At 43.0% G+C, this 17,065-nt stretch overlaps 1 protein-coding gene and 1 long non-coding RNA gene across 3 annotated transcripts in view; both read left to right on the forward strand.

The window, feature by feature from the left end:
* Positions 1-17,065, forward strand: part of LOC118377304 (visual pigment-like receptor peropsin) — a 46,225-nt gene that overhangs the window by 11,737 nt on the left and 17,423 nt on the right. Inside the window, exon 2 of the mRNA XM_052496505.1 lies at positions 245-450. Coding sequence (XP_052352465.1) covers positions 245-450 — 206 coding nt within the window. The remainder of the gene's footprint in view (positions 1-244; positions 451-17,065) is intronic.
* LOC127915844 (uncharacterized) lies at positions 11,904-14,696 on the forward strand. Of its 2 annotated transcripts, XR_008092508.1 has the most exons (4): positions 11,904-11,962; positions 12,155-13,180; positions 13,373-13,752; positions 14,515-14,696. It is a non-coding gene; the product is annotated as an uncharacterized LOC127915844 (long non-coding RNA). The 2 variants fall into 2 exon arrangements; XR_008092516.1 differs by lacking the exon at positions 11,904-11,962 and having other exon boundaries at positions 12,274-12,420; positions 13,335-13,752.

Genomic DNA, 17,065 nt, shown 5'->3' on the forward strand with positions numbered 1-17,065 from the left:
TGTAAATAGAGACTTAAAATAACAGATGTTATTGGAAGCCATGCTGAGATTTTTTTTTTTTTTTAATTGCTACTGAGATAATTTTTCAAATTAGTTTTATGTGAAACCAGAGCTTTACCCCTGAAAACAATTGTCAGATATTATTTAAATATTTTTTAATTGCTTAAGTAGTAGTCCTATATCTGAATATCTATCCTGTTGGTGAAATGTCTCAGTGAATTTGTGTGTCTCATCTCTTCTCCAGGTTGGCTGTCGTTGTTAGGCAACAGTCTCGTGATATTGGTGCTGTACAGACAGAGGGCCACCCTGCTGCCTACAGACTTCCTCACGTTGAACCTGGCTATCTCGGACGCTAGCATCTCCATGTTCGGGTACTCCAGAGGGATTTTGGACATCTTTAACCTCTTCGGAGATGACGGCTTTTGGATCACCTGGATCTGGACCTGCCAGGTTAAGAGATAAATATTGGTTGATTGGTTGCTTGGTTGGATAGTTGGTTGGTTGTTGCTATCCGGGATCTTTGGGACGTCCCTATCCTAAATGTACGGAAGAGTATTAGGGCCAAGTGAAGAGAAACATCAAACTGCTCGTGGTCGGTGGCACTTGCATTATTATTGTTGTTAGCATGATAGTACTTTTTTTAAAAAGCGACAATATTTCCAGAATAAAGTGGCAATAACTAGAAAATAAAGTTGAAATTAAATTGTGTAAAAAGTGAATTTTTTCTAGAATAAAGTGCCACTAGTTCTAGAATGAACTCGAAATGTAATTTCGAGAATAAAGTCAAAATATTGAGAACAAAGTCTCAGTTATATTTTACATACACACACACACACACACACACACACACACACACACACACACACACACACACACACACACACACACACACACACACACACACACACACACACACACACACACAGAGAGAGTTTCCCCTGGCAATTTCAGACTGTAGGAATAAACTCTTCTAAAGACCATTGTGCATTCTTGCCACTGTCACTGAATGCTGCGTAGCCTAGGCAACAACCTTTCAGAAAGGTGACTATTAACGACTGTATCCGTGGTGATTTACTAACAGTAGTATTTGCCCCTTATTAAGGCAGCTATCCTTCTAACGACTATAGGCTTGTCGGCTACGACAGCACACCCAATAAAACTAATTATTTTGGGATCCTAGAGACCGGGGGCTATGCGTGTGCATGTCCCAAGTCAAATTCACTACAACGCCTCTATTTTACAGCCCGTTATAAACCCGCGAGCAGCTCACTAGATTGAGTACCCTAACTTGTAGGCTAATGGTACATTTTAGTGGGCAAGTGAAAGTCAATTATAGGGCTATTCAACGGCTGAGGGCACAGGGGTATTACACAAGTGTCTGTAGGAGAAGGTGAAACTCAAATCAAATCAAATGTATTTATATAGCCCTTCATAAATGAACAGAATAATAGTAAGGCAGAACAGTTGAAACTGGAGCAGCAGCATGGCCAGGTGGACTGGGGACAGTAAGGAGTCATCATGTCAGGTAGTCCTGGGGCACGGTCCTCACTGCATCTCCAGTGCTAAAGGCGTCACTACAGACCATGGTTCGATTCCAGGCTGTATCACAACCGGCCGTGATTGGGAGCCCCACAGGGCGGAGCACAATTGGCCCAGCGTCGTCCGGGTTAGGGTTTGGCCGGGGTAGTCCGTCATTGTAAATAACAATTTGTTCTTAGCTGACTTGCCTAGTTAAATAGAAATTGTGTAAACAAAGCTAATCTGAGGCACTGTTTGACTATATGCTGATTGAGGCTACCACTGGTCCCCTTTACAGAGGCCGTTAGGTTATAATAATGGAACCTACAATTACTGTCTTAGAGGGGGCTTTAACCAAACCCCAGGCCCCCCTGCTCAGTGGCAAGGGGGGGGGGGGGCAACCCGACAGGACCTGCAATCCTTTCCCACACTATCTGTGACCTACAGTCACAAGATAATAAGCATAGGCCTATAAGTTTACTTCATTGGAAGTTTAGCGTATACTAAACACCATGCCGTTACGCACAACTTTGTAAGTTTACATTTTGTTTCGACCTATAGGCTACTGGCTTAGCTGTTACCCTCTCATTTACTATGACCTATAGGCTACTGGCTTAGCTGTTACTCTCTCATTTACTATGACCTATAGGCTACTGGCTTAGCTGTTACTCTCTCATTTACTATGACCTGTAGGCTACTGGCTTAGCTGTTACCCTCATTTACTATGACCCATAGGCTGCTGGCTTAGCTGTTACCCTCATTTACTATGACCTATAGGCTGCTGGCTTAGCTGTTACCCTCATTTACTATGACCTATAGGCTGCTGGCTTAGCTGTTACCCTCATTTACTATGACCTATAGGCTACTGGCTTAGCTGTTACTCTCTCATTTACTATGACCTATAGGCTACTGGCTTAGCTGTTACCCTCATTTACTATGTATGACCTATAGGCTGCTGGCTTAGCTGTTACCCTCTCATTTACTATGACCTATAGGCTACTGGCTTAGCTGTTACCCTCTCATTTACTATGACCTATAGGCTGCTGGCTTAGCTGTTACCCTCTCATTTACTATGACCTATAGGCTACTGGCTTAGCTGTTACTCTCTCATTTACTATGACCTATAGACTGCTGGCTTAGCTGTTACTGTCATTTACTATGACCTATAGACTGTTGGCTTAGCTGTTACCCTCTCATTTACTATGACCTATAGGCTGCTGGCTTAGCTGTTACTCTCATTTACTATGACCTATAGGCTGCTGGCTTAGCTGTTACTGTCATTTACTATGACCTATAGACTGCTGGCTTAGCTGTTACCCTCTCATTTACTATGACCTATAGGCTGCTGGCTTAGCTGTTACCCTCTCATTTACTATGACCTATAGGCTGCTGGCTTAGCTGTTACTCTCTCATTTACTATGACCTATAGGCTGCTGGCTTAGCTGTTACTCTCTCATTTACTATGACCTATAGGCTGCTGGCTTAGCTGTTACTCTCTCATTTACTATGACCTATAGGCTACTGGCTTAGCTGTTACCCTCATTTACTATGACCTATAGGCTGCTGGCTTAGCTGTTACCCTCTCATTTACTATGACCTATAGGCTGCTGGCTTAGCTGTTACTCTCATTTACTGTGACCTATAGGCTGCTGGCTTAGCTTTTACCCTCTCATTTACTATGAACTATAGGCTGCTGGCATAGCTGTTACCCTCTCATTTACTATGACCTATAGGCTATACCTATGTACTGAACCACATGGGTGTGTCTGAAATAGCCAAATCCCCTAATTTGATGGGGTGTCCACATACTTTTGTATATGTAGCGTATTCTCTCCAAATGTAGTCTGAACATGTGAATGTGAGAAACATGATGGAGGGACATGGATCATTTAAGAGGGACTTTGCACTATACATTACTTTAAAACGCATTCATTTCAATGTAACTCAATATTCATGTTTGGACATTACAAAATTCCCATAAATTGTAAAACATGTACCCCAGTCCTCATTTTAACAATGTTTACCTATAAAATCCAATGAAGCAGACCTAAAATAATGAAAGTCATATTGTTGAGATTAGTAAAAATGCTATGTCTTTTCAAATTTGATCTCATGCTCTTCGAACTGTATAAGTAGTAGCTTTCACGATAAATGATTTATTCTATATTGGTCAAGATACTCATGATGGTTTTAGACCCATGATTGAGGGCAGGTCACAAGTATAGAACCTGTGCTAGCCCCAGATTCCTCTTTCCAGAAGAGTCCAAATGAATCCTAGGCTGAGCTAGACTAGGGCTCACCTGAAGAAACCAGAGTGAAGGAGGTCCATTTCCTAATGTCTTGGACCAATCCAGTGAAGGAGGTCCATTACCCTAATGTCTTGGACCAGATCTAATGTCTTGGACCAATCATGAAGGAGGTCCATTTCCTAATGTCTTGGACCAATCCAGAGTGAAGGGAGGTCCATTTCCTAATGTCTTGGACCAATCCCAGAGTGAGAAATGTCTTGAATCCAAGAGTCCATTTCCTAATGTCTTGGACAATCATGAGTGAAGGAGTCCCATTTCCTATGTCTTGGATGTCTTTCCTAATGTCTTGCCAATCAGAGTGAAGGAGGTCCATTTTCTAATGTATTGGACCAATCCCAGAGTGAAGGAGGTCCATTTCCTATATGTCTTGTGCCAATCCAGAGTGAAGGGAGGCCCTTTCCTAATGTCTTGGACCAATCATGAGTGAAGGAGGTCCATTTCCCTATGTCTTGGACCAATCCAGAGTGAATGGAGGATCTTTCCTAATGTCTTGGACCAATCCAGAGTGAAGGAGTCCATTTCCTAATGTCTTGGACCAATCCAGAGTGAAGAGATCTTTCCTAATGTCTTGGACATTTCTTTCCTAATGTCTTGGACCAATCCCAGAGTGAAGGAGGTCCATTTCCTAATGTCTTGGACCAATCAGAGTGAAGGAGGTCATTTCCTAATGTCTTGGACCAATCAGAGTGAATGGAGGATCTTTCCTAATGTCTTGGACCAATCCCAGAGTGAGGGTCCATTTCCTAATGTCTTGGACCAATCCAGAGTGAATGGAGGATCTTTCTAATGTCTTGGACCAATCCAGAGTGAAGGAGGTCATTTCCTAATGTCTTGGACCAATCCAGTGAAGGAGGTCCATTTCTAATGTCTTGGACCAATCAGAAGTGAAGGAGGTCCATTTCCTTGAATAATCTTGTGCCAATGTCTTGGACAGAGTGAAGGAGGCCCCATTTCTAATGTCTTGGACCAATCCCAGAGTGAAGAGGATCTTTCCTAATGTCTTAGACCAATCAGAGTGAAGAGGTCCATTTCCTAATGTCTTGGACCAATCCAGAGTGAAGGAGGGTCCATTTCTAATGTCTTGTGACCAATCCAGAGTGAAGGAGGCCTTTCCTAATGTCTTGGACCAATCAGAGTGAATGGAGGTCTTTCCTAATGTCTTGGACCAATCCAGAGTGAAGGAGGAGTCCATTTCCTATCTTGTGCCAATCCAGAGTGAAGAGGCCCTTTCTAATGTCTTGGACCAATCAGAGTGAAGAGGATCTTTCCTAATGTCTTGGACCAATTCAGAGTGAAGAGAGGATATTTCCTAATGTCTTGGACCAATCCAGAGTGAAGAGGCCCCTTTCCTAATGTCTTAGACCAATCATAGGATATTTCCTAATGTCTTGGACCAATCCAGAGTGAGAAGAGATCTTTCCTAATATCTTGGTCCATTTCCTAATGTCTTGGACCAATCCAGAGTGAAGAGGATATTTCTAATGTCTTGGACCAATCAGAGTGAATGGAGGATCTTTCTAATGTCTTGGACCAATCCAGAGTGAAGGAGGTCCATTTCTAATGTCTTGGACCAATTCCAGAGTGAAGGAGTCCATTTCCTATATGTCTTGTGCCAATCAGAGTGAAGGAGGCCCTTTCCTAATGTCTTGGACCAATCCAGAGTGAAGGGAGGATCCATTTCCTAATGTCTTGGACCAATCCAGAGTGAAGGGAGGATCTTTCCTAATGTCTTGGACCAATCCAGAGTGAATGGAGGATCTTTCCTAATGTCTTGGACCAATCAGAGTGAAGGAGGTCCATTTCCTAATGTCTTGTGCCAATCCAGAGTGAAAGGAGGCCCTTTCCTAATGTCTTGGACCAATCATGAGTGAAGGAGGTCCATTTCCTAATGTCTTGGACCAATCCAGAGTGAAGGAGGTCCATTTCCTAATGTCTTGGACCAATATTCTAATGTCTTGGACCAATCTAGATGAATGCAGTGAAGGAGTGGTAAAGTGGAAACAGAGTGAGAAGGGGGATTAAGACTAGGACTAGTATTCATGTGGGTAGGAGTTTAATCTGTAATCAGATTATGGCTGTGGACCGTGGAGCCAGGGTTCCTGTACCATCTGTCAACAACCACATACCCATTGGAATCTGGAAGCCTGGTCCCAGATCTGTTTTGTTTTGTCAACAACCGGGTGGTTGTTGCAACAGCACAAACAGATCTGAGACCAGTTAGGAATTTGGGGATTCCATCTGAAAAACCATTAGGCAATATAATATGTTGAGGCAAGTACAGACAATGTTGGTGTCGTGTGTGTAGAGTGAACAGAACTGGAATTACAGGATTCCTTTACCTCAGATCAGTGTTGGAAAATAACTGCTGTGAATCCATGAGACAGAAAGCCTTCAAAATACTAATTTGTGTTTTCAGTATGAAATACAGATCTGCCCGGTCCCAGATCTGTTGGTGACCACGCCCGTTAGAGTTGTCAAGAGAGCACAAATAGATCTGGGACCAGGCTATTTTCAAATACGTCTCACAGCCTGAAATAACGAATAACGCAAAGCAAATGTTAAGTATTTAATTTCCTACTGCATCGGTATAGCCGGAGCCAAATCTGCTTGAACTATAAAACTATAAAACCCTGAGGGTTTTAACTGGCGACCGAAATAAACGTCATACTTGGTTGGTACTTTAGGAATTTCTGACTGCTTATTTACCTTAGTGAAGGTTAGCCCGTGGTCAAGGCCTGATATCCTGCTAGCTACTCTGTGAGAGGACCCTCTGTGGATTTAGGACCTACAACAACATTGGTGTAACAATAACTGCCTCAGTGCCAGTCACAGGCTGTGTCTGAAATGACCTGTGTGGAGAACGACATTTCACCAGGGCTCACATAGGGTACATAGTAGTTCAGTATACAGGGAATACAGGCGCCATTTTGGATCCAGACTCAGTCTCCCTACCGTTATGAGAGAGTCTAAGCTCAGAAGCGGAGATATAGAGATATAACCAGGCCTGTAGCTATGTGTTATAATTAGGTTCATGAGCAGAAGGAAGGGGAAGGGAGGCTTCCACACCTTAGTTCTAGAAAACAGCCTTACTTAATGATCTCACCTCTCAGCCATTGCTGTTATCTCAGGTTTTTAATGGGAGGAGAAAACAATATTGGGATAGGAAGCATTCCCTCTCTTGTGTCTTTAGAGAGATGTGGAGGAAAGTAAAGTAGAGACGGAGGGAGGGAGGGAGGGAGCAAACAGAGAGAGAGAGAGAGAGAGAGAGAGAGAGAGGAGAGAGAGAGAGAGAGAGACAGAGAGAGAGAGAGCGAGAGAGAGAGAGGAGAGAGAGAGAGAGAGACAGAGAGAGAGAGAGCGAGAGAGAGAGAGAGAGAGAGAGAGAGAGAGAGAGAGAGAGAGAGAGAGAGATGTGGAGGAAAGTAAAGTAGAGAGAGAGAGAGAGAGAGAGAGAGAGAGAGAGAGACAGGCATGTGAGAAGTATTAGCAGATTACTGCATCAGAGAGCGTGAAGGGACATGAACAGAAGTATTAGCAGATTACTGCATCAGAGAGCGTGACGGGACATGAACAGAACAGGTACACGTGGGACATTCCACCCGTCTCTGAGTGGCTCCGTCAGGATGGGGACGTGGCGAGACCCTTTGGAGCTATTAGAGGAGGACTTCAAGTTTGGGGTCAATTCCATTTCTGAAATTCCAATTTATAGTTTACCTCCTGAAATGACTGAATTGAAATGGAATTGACCGTGGAGGACATAGACATACTGTACAGAGGATACAACTGTACAGCATGATACTGTAGGCCTAGATGTATGACCCTGGTTGAGGTACAGGACTAACTTTGGTACGGAGGATACTTATTGCAAAAATGGCCCTAAAGCAGAGTTCCAATAGTAGACAATAGTCGCAAATGATTCCTTGATCAACCATAAGCCTACAGAGATATTGGCTCCAGGCAGGCTTGGTTTGCCTCGTTCTACCTTTTCTGACTTACGGATCACATTCTGTTTCTCTGTAAACACATTAGTCAGTTGGTTTCACCAGCCTAAGGCTGGGTTAGAGTTAAGGTATTCTGGCATTACCACACGTTCAAGGTAAAGCCTAGAAGGGAAGTGGAGGAAAAGCCTGGAAGGGAAGTGGAGGAAAAGCCTAGAAGGGAAGTGGAGGAAAAGCCTAGAAGGGAAGTGGAGGAAAGGCCTAGAAGGGAAGGGCAGGAAAAGCCTAGAAGGGAAGTGGAGGAAAAGCCTAGAAGGGAAGTGGAGGAAAAGCCTAGAAGGGAAGTGGAGGAAAACCTGGAAGGGAAGTGGAGGAAAAGCCTGGAAGGGAAGTGGAGGAAAAGCCTAGAAGGGAAGGGAAGTGGAGGAAAAGCCTGGAATGGAAGTGGAGGAAAAGCCGGGAAGGGAAGTGGAGGAAAAGCATGGAATGGAAGTGGAGGAAAAGCCTGGAAGGGAAGTGCAGGAAAAGCCTAGAAGGGAAGTGGAGGAAAAGCCTGGAAGGGAAGTGGAGGAAAGGCCTAGAAGGGAAGGGCAGGAAAAGCCTAGAAGGGAAGTGGAGGAAAAGCCTAGAAGGGAAGTGGAGGAAACCCTGGAAGGGAAGTGGAGGAAAAGCCTGGAAGGGAAGTGGAGGAAAAGCCTGGAAGGGAAGCTTGGAAAAGCCTAGAAGGGAAGCTTGGAAAAGCCTAGAAGGGAAGCGTGGAAAAGCCTGGAAGGGAAGTGGAGGAAAAGCCTGGAAGGGAAGTGGAGGAAAAGCCTAGAAGGGAAGTGGAGGAAAAGCCTAGAAGGGAAGTGGAGTAAAAGCCTAGAAGGGAAGCTTGGAAAAGCCTAGAAGGGAAGCTTGGAAAAGCCTGGAAGGGAAGTGGAGGAAAAGCCTGGAAGGGAAGTGGAGGAAAAGCCTAGAAGGGAAGTGGAGGAAAAGCCTAGAAGGGAATTGGAGGAAAAGCGTGGAAGGGAAGTGGAGGAAAGGCCTAGAAGGGAAGTGGAGGAAACCCTGGAAGGGAAGTGGCGGAAAAGCCTGGAAGGGAAGTGGAGGAAAAGCCTGGAAGGGAAGAGGAGGAAAAGCGTGGAAGGGAAGTGGAGGAAAAGCCTAGAAGGGAAGCTTGGAAAAGCCTGGAAGGGAAGTGGAGGAAAAGCCTGGAAGGGAAGTGGAGGAAAGGCCTAGAAGGGAAGTGGAGGAAACCCTGGAAGGGAAGTGGAGGAAAAGCCTGGAAGGGAAGTGGAGGAAAAGCCTGGAAGGGAAGTGGAGGAAAAGCCTGGAAGGGAAGCTTGGAAAAGCCTAGAAGGGAAGCTTGGAAAAGCCTAGAAGGGAAGCTTGGAAAAGCCTGGAAGGGAAGTGGAGGAAAAGCCTGGAAGGGAAGTGGAGGAAAAGCCTAGAAGGGAAGTGGAGGAAAAGCCTAGAAGGGAAGTGCAGGAAAAGCCTGGAAGGGAAGGGCAGGAAAAGCCTAGAAGGGAATTGGAGGAAAAGCCTAGAAGGGAAGTGGAGGAAACCCTGGAAGGGAAGTGGAGGAAAAGCCTGGAAGGGAAGTGGAGGAAAAGCCTGGAAGGGAAGTGGAGGAAAAGCCTGGAAGGGAAGTGGAGGAAAAGCCTGGAAGGGAAGTGGAGGAAAAGCCTGGAAGGGAAGTGCAGGAAAAGCCTAGAAGGGAAGTGCAGGAAAAGTCTGGAAGGGAAGTGAAGGAAAAGCCTGGAAGGGAAGTGGAGGAAAAGCCTGGAAGGGAAGTGGAGGAAAAGCCTGGAAGGGAAGTGGAGGAAAAGCCTGGAAGGGAAGTGGAGGAAAAGCCTAGAAGGGAAGTGGAGGAAAAGCCTGGAAGGGAAGTGGAGGAAAAGCCTGGAAGGGAAGTGGAGGAAAAGCCTGGAAGGGAAGTGGAGGAAATTATTATTTTAGGGTTAAAAGAGGCAGACCGGTTACAGCTGCAATATGTAACTTTTTGGAAGACCTGACCAAATTCACATAGAAATGTGTGTTACAGATCTGTCACTCTCATTGACAGCCAGTCATAGATCTGATCTATGTGAGCTAGTTCTATGCTTCTCGTTCTTAAGTTTAGTTTTTGCGTCTTTTACTTTCGGTTTTGTACACCAGCTACGAACAGCTGAAAATACAATATTTATGCTTATGGAAAATATATTTCACAGCGATTTAGATGGTATAATGATTCTCTACACTACACTTACTTGTTTAGTCACATAAAAACTGAAATTAGGCAAACTATTCGAATATTAGCAACCGGGAAATGGCAGAGTGAGTTCTGCACAGTTAAGGGAGGCAGGCGAGGTTAAAGTTTCCTATTGTTGTGGCTGAGCCTATAGGGTTAATGGAAGAGTTTCCTACTGTTGTGGCTGAGCCTATAGGGTTAAAGGAAGAGGTTTCCTATTGTTGTGGCTGAGCCTATAGGGTTAATGGAAGAGTTTCCTATTGTTGTGGCTGAGCCTATAGGGTTAAAGGAAGAGTTTCCTATTGTTGTGTCTGAGCCTATAGGGTTAAAGGAAGAGTTTCCTATTGTTGTGTCTGAGCCTATAGGGTTAAAGAAAGGGGTTTCCTATTGTTGTGTCTGAGCCTATAGGGTTAATGGAAGAGTTTCCTATTGTTGTGTCTGAGCCTATAGGGTTAAAGTAAGAGTTTCCTACTGTTGTGTCTGAGCCTATAGGGTTAAAGGAAGAGTTTCCTACTGTTGTGTCTGAGCCTATAGGGTTAAAGGAAGAGTTTCCTACTGTTGTGTCTGAGCCTATAGGGTTAAAGGAAGAGTTTCCTATTGTTGTGTCTGAGCCTATAGGGTTAAAGGAAGAGTTTCCTATTGTTGTGTCTGAGCCTATAGGGTTAAAGGAAGAGTTTCCTACTGTTGTGTCTGAGCCTATAGGGTTAAAGGAAGAGTTTCCTACTGTTGTGTCTGAGCCTATAGGGTTAAAGGAAGAGTTTCCTACTGTTGTGTCTGAGCCTATAGGGTTAAAGGAAGAGTTTCCTATTGTTGTGTCTGAGCCTATAGGGTTAAAGGAAGAGTTTCCTATTGTTGTGTCTGAGCCTATAGGGTTAAAGGAAGAGTTTCCAGGCAGAAAGGGTTAGGGAAAAGACCTGATTGACAGTAATGATATTATAGAAGCTCTTGCAGCAGATCAAGAGTAATCAGTGACAGTGAACAGCATGGGAACCTCTCTAAGGGTTTACCTCGATGGTCACATCAGGATACAAGTCAACTCAAATCATATTTATCACATGCACCAAAAACAACAGGTGTAGTAGACCTCACAGTGAAATGCTGAATACAACAGGTGTAGTAGACCTCACAGTGAAATGCTGAATACAACAGGTGTAGTAGACCTCACAGTGAAATGCTGAATACAACAGGTGTAGTAGACCTTACAGTGAAATGCTGAATACAACAGGTGTAATAGACCTTACAGTGAAATGCTGAATACAACAGGTGTAGTAGACCTTACAGTGAAATGCTGAATACAACAGGTGTAGTAGACCTTACAGTGAAATGCTGAATACAACAGGTGTAGTAGACCTTACAGTGAAATGCTGAATACAACAGGTGTAGTAGACCTTACAGTGAAATGCTGAATACAACAGGTGTAGTAGACCTTACAGTGAAATGCTGAATACAACAGGTGTAATAGACCTTACAGTGAAATGCTGAATACAACAGGTGTAGTAGACCTTACAGTGAAATGCTGAATACAACAGGTGTAGTAGACCTTACAGTGAAATGCTGAATACAACAGGTGTAATAGACCTTACAGTGAAATGCTGAATACAACAGGTGTAGTAGACCTTACAGTGAAATGCTGAATACAACAGGTGTAGTAGACCTTACAGTGAAATGCTGAATACAACAGGTGTAGTAGACCTTACAGTGAAATGCTGAATACAACAGGTGTAGTAGACCTTACAGTGAAATGCTGAATACAACAGGTGTAGTAGACCTTACAGTGAAATGCTGAATACAACAGGTGTAGTAGACCTTACAGTGAAATGCTGAATACAACAGGTGTAGTAGACCTTACAGTGAAATGCTGAATACAACAGGTGTAGTAGACCTTACAGTGAAATGCTGAATACAACAGGTGTAGTAGACCTTACAGTGAAATGCTGAATACAACAGGTGTAGTATACCTTACAGTGAAATGCTGAATACAACAGGTGTAGTAGACCTTACAGTGAAATGCTGAATACAACAGGTGTAAGGTAGACCTTACAGTGAAATGCTGAATACAACGGGTGTAGTAGACCTTACAGTGAAATGCTGAATACAACAGGTGTAGTAGACCTTACAGTGAAATGCTGAATACAACAGGTGTAGTAGACCTCACAGTGAAATGCTGAATACAACAGGTGTAGTAGACCTTACAGTGAAATGCTGAATACAACAGGTGTAGTAGACCTTACAGTGAAATGCTGAATACAACAGGTGTAGTAGACCTTACAGTGAAATGCTGAATACAACAGGTGTAGTAGACCTCACAGTGAAATGCTGAATACAACAGGTGTAGTAGACCTCACAGTGAAATGCTGAATACAACAGGTGTAGTAGACCTCACAGTGAAATGCTGAATACAACAGGTGTAGTAGACCTCACAGTGAAATGCTGAATACAACAGGTGTAGTAGACCTTACAGTGAAATGCTGAATACAACAGGTGTAGTAGACCTTACAGTGAAATGCTGAATACAACAGGTGTAATAGACCTTACAGTGAAATGCTGAATACAACAGGTGTAGTAGACCTTACAGTGAAATGCTGAATACAACAGGTGTAGTAGACCTTACAGTGAAATGCTGAATACAACAGGTGTAGTAGACCTCACAGTGAAATGCTGAATACAACAGGTGTAGTAGACCTTACAGTGAAATGCTGAATACAACAGGTGTAGTAGACCTTACAGTGAAATGCTGAATACAACAGGTGTAGTAGACCTTACAGTGAAATGCTGAATACAACAGGTGTAGTAGACCTTACAGTGAAATGCTGAATACAACAGGTGTAGTAGACCTTACAGTGAAATGCTGAATACAACAGGTGTAGTAGACCTTACAGTGAAATGCTGAATACAACAGGTGTAGTAGACCTTACAGTGAAATGCTGAATACAACAGGTGTAGTAGACCTTACAGTGAAATGCTGAATACAACAGGTGTAGTAGACCTTACAGTGAAATGCTGAATACAACAGGTGTAGTAGACCTTACAGTGAAATGCTGAATACAACAGGTGTAGTAGACCTTACAGTGAAATGCTGAATACAACAGGTGTAGTAGACCTTACAGTGAAATGCTGAATACAACAGGTGTAGTAGACCTTACAGTGAAATGCTGAATACAACAGGTGTAGTATACCTTACAGTGAAATGCTGAATACAACAGGTGTAGTAGACCTTACAGTGAAATGCTGAATACAACAGGTGTAAGGTAGACCTTACAGTGAAATGCTGAATACAACGGGTGTAGTAGACCTTACAGTGAAATGCTGAATACAACAGGTGTAGTAGACCTTACAGTGAAATGCTGAATACAACAGGTGTAGTAGACCTCACAGTGAAATGCTGAGTACAACAGGTGTAGTAGACCTTACAGTGAAATGCTGAATACAACAGGTGTAGTAGACCTTACAGTGAAATGCTGAATACAACAGGTGTAGTAGACCTTACAGTGAAATGCTGAATACAACAGGTGTAGTAGACCTCACAGTGAAATGCTGAATACAACAGGTGTAGTAGACCTCACAGTAAAATGCTGAATACAACAGGTGTAGTAGACCTCACAGTGAAATGCTGAATACAACAGGTGTAGTAGACCTCACAGTGAAATGCTGAATACAACAGGTGTAGTAGACCTTACAGTGAAATGCTGAATACAACAGGTGTAGTAGACCTTACACTGAAATGCTGAATACAACAGGTGTAGTAGACCTGACAGTGAAATGCTGAATACAACAGGTGTAGTAGACCTCACAGTGAAATGCTGAATACAACAGGTGTAGTAGACCTTACAGTGAAATGCTGAATACAACAGGTGTAGTAGACCTCACAGTGAAATGCTGAATACAACAGGTGTAGTAGACCTTACAGTGAAATGCTGAATACAACAGGTGTAGTAGACCTTACAGTGAAATGCTGAATACAACAGGTGTAATAGACCTTACAGTGAAATGCTGAATACAACAGGTGTAGTAGACCTTACAGTGAAATGCTGAATACAACAGGTGTAGTAGACCTTACAGTGAAATGCTGAATACAACAGGTGTAGTAGACCTTACAGTGAAATGCTGAATACAACAGGTGTAGTAGACCTTACAGTTAAATGCTGAATACAACAGGTGTAGTAGACCTTACAGTGAAATGCTGAATACAACAGGTGTAGTAGACCTTACAGTGAAATGCTGAATACAACAGGTGTAGTAGACCTTACAGTGAAATGCTGAATACAACAGGTGTAGTAGACCTTACAGTGAAATGCTGAATACAACAGGTGTAGTAGACCTTACAGTGAAATGCTGAATACAACAGGTGTAGTAGACCTTACAGTGAAATGCTGAATACAACAGGTGTAGTAGACCTTACAGTGAAATGCTGAATACAACAGGTGTAGTAGACCTTACAGTGAAATGCTGAATACAACAGGTGTAAGGTAGACCTTACAGTGAAATGCTGAATACAACAGGTATAGTAGACCTCACAGTGAAATGCTGAATACAACAGGTGTAGTAGACCTGACAGTGAAATGCTGAATACAACAGGTGTAGTAGACCTGACAGTGAAATGCTGAATACAACAGGTGTAGTAGACCTTACAGTGAAATGCTGAATACAACAGGTGTAGTAGACCTTACAGTGAAATGCTGAATACAACAGGTGTAGTAGACCTTACAGTGAAATGCTGAATACAACAGGTGTAGTAGCAGACTCACAGTGAAATGCTGAGTGAAGAACAGGGTGTAGTAGACCTTACAGTGAAATGCTGAATACAACATATGTAGTAGACCTCACAGTGAAATGCTGAATGTTAAACAGGTGCAGTAGACCTACAATGAAAGCGCTTTGGAATACAACAGGTGCAGTAGACCTGAGTGAAATGCTGAATACAACAGGTGTAGTAGACCTTACAGTGAAAATGCTGGAATACAACAGGTGGTAGACTCCCATGAGGAAATGCTGAATACAAATAGGTGGGAGTATAACCTCACAGTAAATGCTGAATACAACAGTAGTAGACCCTGGTTAAGGAAATGCTGAACACAACAGGTGCAGTAGACCCTCAGTGAAATGTTGAATATTGGCCAGTGTAGTAGACCCAGTGAAAAATGCTGAATACAACAGGTGGTAGACCCACTGAAATGCTTGAATAATACAACAGGTGTAGGGACCCTACACTGAAATGCTGAATACAACAGGTGTAGTAGACCTGACAGTGAAATGCTGAATACAACAGGTAGTAGACCTCACAGTGAAATGCTGAATACAACAGGTGTAGTAGACCTTACAGTGAAATGCTGAATACAACAGGTGTAGTAGACTTGACAAAGGAAATGCTGAATACAACAGGTGTAGCAGACCTTACAGAAATGCTGAAATACAACAGGTAGTAGGACCTGACAGTGAAATGCTGAATACAGCAGGTGTAGTAGACCTTACAGTGAAATGCTGAATACAACAGGTGTAGTAGACCTCATAGTGAAATGCTGAATACAACAGGTGACTAGGAAATGCTGAATACAACAGGTGTAGACCTCACAGTAAAATGCTGAATACAACAGGTGTAGTAGACCCCACAGTGAAATGCTGAATACAACAGGTGTAGACCCTTACAGTGAAATGCTGAATACAACAGGTGTAGTAGACCTCAGTGAAATGCTGAACTACAACAGGTGTAGTAGACCTCACAGTGAAATGCTGAATAACAGGTGTACCACAGTGACATGCTGAGGTAGTAGACCTTACAGTGAAATGCTGAATACAACAGGTGTAGTAGACTTACAAAGAAATGCTGAATACAACAGGTGCAGTAGACCTCACAGTGAAATGCTGAATACAACAGGTGGAGTAGACCTCACAGTGAAATGCTGAATACAAACAGGTGTAGTAGACCTCACAGTGAAATGCTGAATACAACAGGTGTAGTAGACCTTACAATGAAATGCTGAATACAACAGGTGTTGTAGACCTTACAGTGAAATGCTGAATACAACAGGTGTAGTAGACCTCACAGTGAAATGCTGAATACAACAGGTGTAGTAGACCTTACAGTGAAATGCTGAATACAACAGGTGTAGTAGACCTCACAGTAAAATGCTGAATACAACAGGTGTAGTAGACCTCACAGTGAAATGCTGAATACAACAGGTGTAGTAGACCTCACAGTGAAATGCTGAATACAACAGGTGTAGTAGACCTTACAGTGAAATGCTGAATTCAGCAGGTGTAGTAGACCTTACAGTGAAATGCTGAATACAACAGGTGTAGTAGACCCCACAGTGAAATGCTGAATACAACAGGTGTAGTAGACCCTACAGTAAAATGCTGAATACAACAGGTGTAGTAGACCTTACAGTGAAAATGCTGAATACAACAGGTGTAGTAGACCTTACAGTGAAATGCTGAATACAACAGGTGTAGTAGACCTTACAGTGAAATGCTGAATACAACAGGTGTAGTAGACCACAGTGAAATGCTGAATACAACAGGTGTAGTAGACCTTACAATGAAAGGCTGAATACAACAGGTGTAGTAGACTTACAGTGAAATGCTCAATACAACAGGTGTAGTAGGCCTGACAGTGAAATGCTGAATACAACAGGTGTAGTAGACCTTACAATGAAATGCTGAATACAACAGGTGTAGTAGACCTACAGTGAAATGCTGAATACAACAGGTGTAGTAGACCTCACAGTGAAATGCTGAATACAACAGGTGTAGTAGACCTGACAGTGAAATGCTGAATACAACAGGTAGTAGACCTTACAGTGAAATGCTGAATACAACAGGTGTAGTAGACCTCACAGTGAAATGCTGAATACAACAGGTGTAGTAGACCTGACAGTGAAATGCTGAATACAACAGGTGTAGTAGACCTTACAGTAAAATGCAGAATACAACAGGTGTAGTAGACCCTCACAGTGAAATGCTGAATACAACAGGTGTAGTAGACCTCACAGTGAAATGTTGAATACAACAGGTGTAGTAGACCTGACAGTGAAATGCTGAATACAACAGGTGTAGTAGACCTTACAGTGAAATGCTGAATACAACAGGTG

The sequence above is a fragment of the Oncorhynchus keta genome, chromosome 3 (genome assembly GCF_023373465.1).
Source record: "Oncorhynchus keta strain PuntledgeMale-10-30-2019 chromosome 3, Oket_V2, whole genome shotgun sequence".
NCBI classification, from domain to species: Eukaryota; Metazoa; Chordata; class Actinopteri; order Salmoniformes; family Salmonidae; genus Oncorhynchus; species Oncorhynchus keta.